The 7,646-nt window shown below is 34.7% G+C and overlaps 1 protein-coding gene across 2 annotated transcripts; it reads right to left on the bottom strand.

The window, feature by feature from the left end:
• Nucleotides 1-337: 337 nt before the first annotated feature.
• LOC107922222 (carbon catabolite repressor protein 4 homolog 1) lies at nucleotides 338-6,779 on the bottom strand. 2 transcript variants are annotated; one of them, XM_016852135.2, is made up of 12 exons: nucleotides 5,996-6,779; nucleotides 3,901-4,654; nucleotides 3,444-3,530; nucleotides 3,276-3,359; nucleotides 3,113-3,199; nucleotides 2,934-3,020; nucleotides 1,890-1,943; nucleotides 1,705-1,796; nucleotides 1,405-1,519; nucleotides 1,078-1,222; nucleotides 832-986; nucleotides 338-700 (listed from the first exon to the last, which is right to left on the bottom strand). In XM_016852135.2, the coding sequence occupies exons 1-11, from the start codon at nucleotides 6,151-6,153 to the stop codon at nucleotides 841-843; spliced, it is 1,809 nt and encodes a 602-aa protein (XP_016707624.2). In that variant the 5' UTR covers nucleotides 6,154-6,779; the 3' UTR covers nucleotides 338-700; nucleotides 832-840. The 2 variants fall into 2 exon arrangements, with proteins under 2 accessions (XP_016707624.2, XP_040970314.1); XM_041114380.1 differs by lacking the exons at nucleotides 338-700; nucleotides 832-986 and having other exon boundaries at nucleotides 1,405-1,536.
• Nucleotides 6,780-7,646: the final 867 nt, after the last annotated feature.

Below are 7,646 nucleotides of genomic sequence, written 5' to 3'. Positions count from 1 at the left end.
AAAAAAAAAAACCATAATAAATAATTTATTCTGTATAAGAAAAATATACAAGAATCTATTTAATTTTTGAATAATTAGAACCAATAATGGTTCTTTCTTTCAATTGTTTTTTTTTTTTGTGCTTCAAAAAGGGAAAAAAAAGAGTAAAAACCCTGGATAGTGTTGTAGGACCTTATGTGGGGTGTTCTTCCGTTCCTTAAGTAGTCCCTCTTGGTATTCTTGTGCAAATAAGCTCAGTATTTGGATTAACATTCCCAGAAGAAACTTGATATGGAGATTTTCTGAAACTCTTTTCCATCAAATTTTCTCACAAATAATGTAAAAAAGAGATAACATATAAAGCAATAAATAAAGAATATTATTCCTTGGAGACCAAAATGAAAATTGGAACTTAAGAAGAATGGAGAACAGCTTGCTTCTTTTTTTTTTTTTTTCTTTTGCAGAGATCTTTAAAGTACAGAGGACACTGAGTGGACATTTCTATTGGAAAAACAAAGAAAAAGAAACGAGAAAAAAAAGGGGCCATAATGATTTTCTCTATGAAACAGAGGTGTAATGTAACATATGATCACAGCAATGAGATCCCTTGTAGAGATACCTTAAAACACAGGGAGCATGACTACCATTTCACACAAATGTATATAACTTATCTGTGTAACCATCGGCTTCTCTCCGCCATTTTCTTGGTCATCACCGAGACCTAAACAACATGCAGCAGCTTGTTATTATGCAAACAAATCCTTTAGGAGATGTTGAAAGGCAAGAATAGAGACCAGCACAGCTGCATATTGTTGTGTCCCATTTAACAAATCAAGGGTGGTAACAGCATACCTAATAGTGTCAGTGTCTAGTCCTTGGCACACATCGAAATTCAGCTAACAAAGCTATATGATCAGAGGACCACTCCGGGGAAGGAAGGGCTGTGTCTTTCCGTAAGCTATCTTCGTCCAAGAGTTCCAATAATGACTCCACCGTTAAAGAGTCCGCTGAAAGTAGAAGCCAAATACTCATAAGCAACTGAAATTACTAACAGCAACATCAAACATCTAAGAGAAAGGCATTCAGGAATTAACTTACCAGTGTAAAATATGTAATCTAGGGTGCCGATAAAATCTCTTGTGCAATTTGTGAATAAAGGTTCATTAGTTGCTGGGTCCATCCTTCTTCTTTGTTGTTCCAAACCAAGACCAATTCCTCTTAGGAAGGCTGAGTAAGCACTAACCTATTTGAAAACCTACCTTAGTCAAACATAACCCCGGAATTATCTATCGAACCCCAGCCCCATTTCAACTAAAGACTGTCTCCACTGTTTTCTTAAAACCCCATTAAAACATTGTTAAATGGATGATAGGGTAAAAACATAAGAGACTGCTTAAAGCAGTTCATTAATGTAAGAAAGTTTACCAGTGGCAACTGATGAGTCAACTTGCTGTGAGGACGCAAAATTGCAAGTGGATCGACCAATAAATCCGGATGCAGTGGATCAACCTTTCCCATAGCAAGAAGTGAATGGGGAGCACTGGACAAAATTCAACACTACATTTAATTCAGCAAAAGTCTAATGTGAATAAGATGGATCTGATGCAGTAAACAATCTAACATTCTGCGACTGTTCTGAAGCAATAAACATCTACTGATCTAGCATTGTGTAACTGATCTGAAGCGCTAAATAATCTAATATAATGTAAAGAATAGCAGAGTTACCTTCCAGGAACAGAATTAAAATCCCCACACACCAACATTGGAATGTCTGCACTTGCAGCTATTTTCTCCAACCCCTTTAAGAGAGTATGCACCTGATTTAACATTAGAAAAACAGAGTGAGCAATTATTTGGATTATGGAAACGTGCATGCATAAATAATTATATACATGAAGAAAAATCAGAACCTGCCAGATTTTGACATCCTTTAGCTCTTGTTGAACATTTACATGTGTGTTTGCCTGTATTCCAAAACCAGGAACAGTGGGAACAGTTACATGATGCAGTTGGAAATTACAAAAATAAAAAGGTTGCAAAAAGATATAAATAAACAAGTAAATGTAGTAACTTAGATCAGTTTACTTTCATGAATGTACAGAATAGTAGCCCGACTTCCAGAAGGGATTAATATATTAAAACATTTCAATGCCACGTTTGAGAAAAATAGACGTTCAAAGGAGCATGAAGATAGGACGAAAAGAACCAAAATACAAACCAAATATGAGAGAAAGAGATCTTACAATAGTTGAATCAATCTAATTGTGTTCAGATTCAGTAATAATAAAGTATGGAAAGTTTCATAGGATACTGATACATTTAATTGTTAGAGTAACTATTATGCACAAGCCAATTATATCAATCAAGTGAAAGATCAAACATCCTATTATTCAAATAAAGATACTAATTAGCCAATTTCAGTGCATTACAACTGTTTTTGGCATCACAGCCCGCCAGATGCAGTGCACAGAATTATTTACACCTTTATACGGTCTATATGAAGTGATGAAGTTGAACTAACCTGCTAATCAAACCAATTGACGGGATAACATGGAAACAAGTTAGGTAATTTCAGTTCTATAAAACCAGACAGGCTACTTTAGACTCAGAAAATGCTGCTCCTCTTGCAACATGTTCAACAGGCTGTGCTAAACTTGCTAATTAAATCCTTTTTAGATGATATAGGATGGAACCAGGAAACTAAATGGATTCAAAAGTACAATAAAGAACCCCAACATCCTTTATCTTAGAGCAAAATAGCTGCAACATGATTAAATCATGTTCAACTTGCCAATGGCCCGCTAAAACTGATAACAAGATAACAATCACCACTATCAATATGGTATCATGTTCTGATCATAAGTAAGGCATGAAAGTGAAATCATGCACAGTACAGACAGTACTGGAGAAAGCAAGGAAAATTTAGCCTAGAAGAATAAAGTAATAATTCTTACCACACAAAGAAGCTGACGCTTCCCAGGATTGTCAGCTCCTTGATTAGTAAACTTTGCTTCTAAAACCACAATAAGTGCAACATTATCCTGTAGACAAAGAAGAATTTACAAGATATCATTAGAGGAATATACAACATATGAGAATGGATATATCCAAGTTAGCTATAAATATTTATTACCTTAACCAATCGATTTAAAGCAACTTTCTTCTGAGTAGTTTGAACTGCAACCTCAGTCAAGGATTGAGCAGCCTTATTAAATTCAACCTGCAAAAGACATCACTTGCTTTAGCACAAAAACACATGTAAAAACCCATATACCACATTACAAATACTTCCGAACCTCATATTTTTTGACATGGGAAAATCTATCTCTACGGAAAAATGTAGCACAGCCGTCAATTGTATGGATATTTCCACTGTAAACCTGCATCATAAACGATCTCAACTACAAACAGAAGAGTAATATCACTAAATTAGTGAGATGAGAATCAAGGAGTTCTTAAGCAACCTCATTTGTCTTCCTCTTGTATAAAGCTTGATATCCATGTTTGTCCAGCTCAGGAGCAAAAAATTCATCAAAATGGTCACATTGCACCTGAAAAGATGACAATAATTCATATTGAGGCACACTCTATATTCACCTGGATGCCCAAAGACTGTAGATGACTTCTTGCTAAATATGAGTGTATCTATCAATAAGAAATTCCAACATCCAGAATATTCCTTCTCATTTAACTACAATCTCTTTGTTTTTTTCTAAAAACTGTATCCTTTGTTAACAAAAATAGTTGAGTATAAAACACCATCTAAATTAAGACAATGAAACTGCACCATGTTAGATGTTTCCACCCAAAATTTAATGGTAAATATGAAACAAAGTTTTTTCCAAGCACTAAACTTCAAAGATGTGTTTCAGTTCAAAACAGTTCTGATAAAACTATCATCAAACAATACTGAAGTATCACCTCTTGAAGACAAACAATGTCTGCACGATAACCAACGATTTCCCGCAACAGGTTTTGTCTGCGATATGGCCAAGAAAGAGCCCACGAAGGGCAATAACTGTATAACTCGCTGCTGGCATATGAGTCGGACAAAATGTTGTATGAGAGAACAGTAAAAGTTCCAGAGGATGAAAGGCGACCATCTGAATCTAGTTGTCCCATCATATCAGCTCCGCCTACTGAGATCAAGCGCCGAGGACTAGGGGAAGGTGCTGGAATAACACGAGATGTCAAAAGAGTATTGGGCTGTCCCACAGGTAGTTTCGTTTCTGCATCAATGACAACACACTCAAACTTGAGAACATGACCGATATCATCTGTAGTTGGGGTATATGTTTTAGAGCATCCAACTTCAAACCAGGTTTCACCACCACTCCTTTGGGTAACCGCAGTAGGATACAGAGGTGTTGAACCATTTGTCAAGCTAGTGCTTGATGCTGAACCGGTTAAACTAGCACTAATAACTCCAGACCCAGTGCTATTGAAACGGCCAAATATCTCTTCCTCTTCATTTCCATTTTCATTTACAGCACTTGCAGCACGGTCATGAAGGACTCGATGATGCTGCCATGCATCTGAAAAGCACTTTGGAGAACAATGGTAACTTTTAGCAACAGGTATCTTTGCCTTCACGCAACCTAGGCACTGCAGCGTGGCTTGCTCAGAGGGATGTACACTACAGACAGCAACTTTCCTATCACTTTGTATGCGATACCTGCAAAACATCCCCAAGAAAAGAGCAACACCTATTAGACAGATAATATATAAATTTTCAAACTATCAACATGCTACATAACTTTCAACCTAATCCCACAAACAGAACACAATCTAATGAAAGATCAACTTAAGGAACATGATACAGATAAATATCTCTTCTCCAATATGAAAATCCAGAGAAATCTAAAATAACAATGCATAGTATCTCCTATCTCAAAGTTCAGTAAAACTATAAGGCATCCAAAGCATATATTAGTCCTTCACAGAGATAGTAACCCATAGCAGTTAAAGACTTTTCTCTTTAACATGAATAGATATAAATGCCCTTCAAGGACTGAGTAATCCAACAATTCAGCTTCATATTTAGTAATCATCTTTTCTTATATTGAAAAAACTAACTGATGTCAAAACCAAAGAAGAAAGTTTTAAGGTCCTTTTGTAATAAAAGAAATGATATTGAAACAACTACAACTTTCTATCACCTATTAATAAGTCTCTAATAATAACAATAAAGCAAGGTGGCAGGATGGACATCCTAACTCATAGAGTCAGGTCAGCAAATAACAAAAAAGATTTGAAAACACTTCGACTCTTGCAACTAAAGAAGCGGTGTAAACTAAATCCAAGTGAACCCAAACAAAATGTTGCAAAACTCAACAGCATAACCAGAATCAATAAACTTCTTAGGCCTTCTAAAAATTGCAAAAAAGACATCATTAAACATACTGATAAATCTAGCACATAGTGTAACAAAAGACATATTGCAACACATCAAAAGCAATCACATGATAAACCTAGCACATGGAGTAACAAAAAGCGGATGGCAATAAATCAAAAGCAATCACATAATAAACCTAGCACATAGGGTAATAACAAAAGACAATAACTCAAAATTCAAAAGGGGGAAGGAACTTATAAAACTCAATTCCACGCATCCCCTTATGTGTATGTATACTTATTTACAAAAACAATCAAATAATACCACACCCAAGAAACTAACCCAAACCCACAATCTGATAAAACACAAAACCTGAGAATTTTTCTTACTGCAAACACTTAAAACCAACAGAAAGCATCCACATATTTACTAAAAGAACAATAAAATGATATGACACCCCCCCCCAAAAAAAAAAGCTCAAAATTCAATTGGCCAACATGACACGTAATTGAAATACAAAAACCACAAAAAATTAAATATTAATGCCAAAAAAAAGAAAGAGAGAACTTTAACTATTAATTTCAAAAGTTCACATATTAACTAAAAATGCAAATCAAATGAGCTAAGAAATCAACAAAACAGCAAAAAAAAAATTACTTTGATGGATTTAAAAACACTTACCACTTGTACCTCAAGAAGTGACCATCAAGAGGGGCGGACTCAGGCACATCATCAGTAGTAACGGTCTTGTCTGGTCGGCGTAAAAGCACGTAAGGCGAGAGCTCGCAGCCAACAATTGGTATATCAGAAGGGAGGTGCACCCGTAGCACGCTCAGCATGCTTTACTTCTCCGGCTTCCTTTGTTTGTCACAGTTCGCAACGGTCACCTCTTTGTAAACCTATCAAATCCAATCCCACACTAAAAGCAGCAGCAGAACAAGAAATGTCCTTGAAATGATTAGCAATCCTATCAGGGCAGGGTCCAGGCGGATCCGCCATTTACTTGAGCCAAAAACCCACCAGACTTGACCTAAAATCGTCCTCTCTTTTCCAATTAAAGCAAACCCTAAAAAACCTCTAAATTTAATCTCGAAGATATAACAAGGAAAGCTAACACCAGATCTTGAAACAGAATTTAGGGTTTTGAAAAGAATGAACAAAAAAATTGGGACTTTTGAGAGAAAGAAATAAAAGGGGGAAGAAGCAATCTAATAATAATAATTAGGGTTTTACAGAGGAAGTTAGAAAGGAAAGACTGTTTATAAAGAGAAATTTTATATAAAAAATGTTGCAGGACAAAAATTAGTAGTGGTAATCAGTTTAAAAAATATACATATAAATTGTACGGATTTTCCTTGGGGACCCGCAGCGACGGTTCGGTGGGTGCTGAAAATGGTGGTTGCGACGGTGGGAGTGTGGTGGCGGAGGGACAGGGTGGCTTTGGTTGGGTTTCCCTTCCTCTTTCTAGTCGGATCTCTTTATATTAAGAAAGAGAAACAGAGTTTTTGGCATAATCTTCAATTTAACCCCTAACTTTTATTATTTTCACTTTGGCTCTAATTTCTGTTTTAAATCACTTTGGTCCTCAATTGTCAACTGAAGTAAATTTCTAGTTGAAATACTTCACTAAATTATTAAAATTTTATCGAAATTCACATCATAATTCACATCTATTTTATAAAAATTATTATAAATTTCAATAAATTTTAAAAAAAATTAAAACAGTTATCCAGGTTGAGAATGAAGTACACATAAAATGTTACGTGGGTTGTAACATTAGTGCTATTAAAATTTTAACAATTCAATTAGCTTTTCTATTAAAAAAATAATTTGACTAAAAATTGAATGTCGAGAACCAAAGTGATATTATCACAATAACAAATTTAGCTATTTGGTATTTATAAAATCTATCAATTTTGATCCTAATTCTTTAAAAAATCACCAAAATCAAATCTCAATTATAGTGTTTTTAGCCTTTAAATTTACCGAAAATGAGTTTTTAGATAGAATTTTGGACCAAATCGAAATACTAGGATTATATCAATTTTTAGATTGATTTTACGGTCAAATTAAAACATTTATGATTGATTAAGGGATTAAATTGAATAATTTGTAAATTGAGTCAGGGCTGATTTTAGCTGGGTTTTAATCTTTAAATCCGAATTGGAATAAACCTCATTTTAACTGGCATAGATATAGTATGTAATTAAATATGGATATTTGTATCTTCCAATGGTCCTAGAAATGAAAAAAAGTGATTAAAAAATAATTTTGGTTGATATGCTAAAAAAGCCCTTAAACTATCATACTTTATTTAAACAAACCCTTAAAC

Source organism: Gossypium hirsutum, chromosome A01, assembly GCF_007990345.1.
Source record: "Gossypium hirsutum isolate 1008001.06 chromosome A01, Gossypium_hirsutum_v2.1, whole genome shotgun sequence".
NCBI lineage: Eukaryota > Viridiplantae > Streptophyta > Magnoliopsida > Malvales > Malvaceae > Gossypium > Gossypium hirsutum.
Note: the sequence above shows the minus strand (reverse complement) of the source record. Positions and strands in the feature narration are given on the sequence as shown.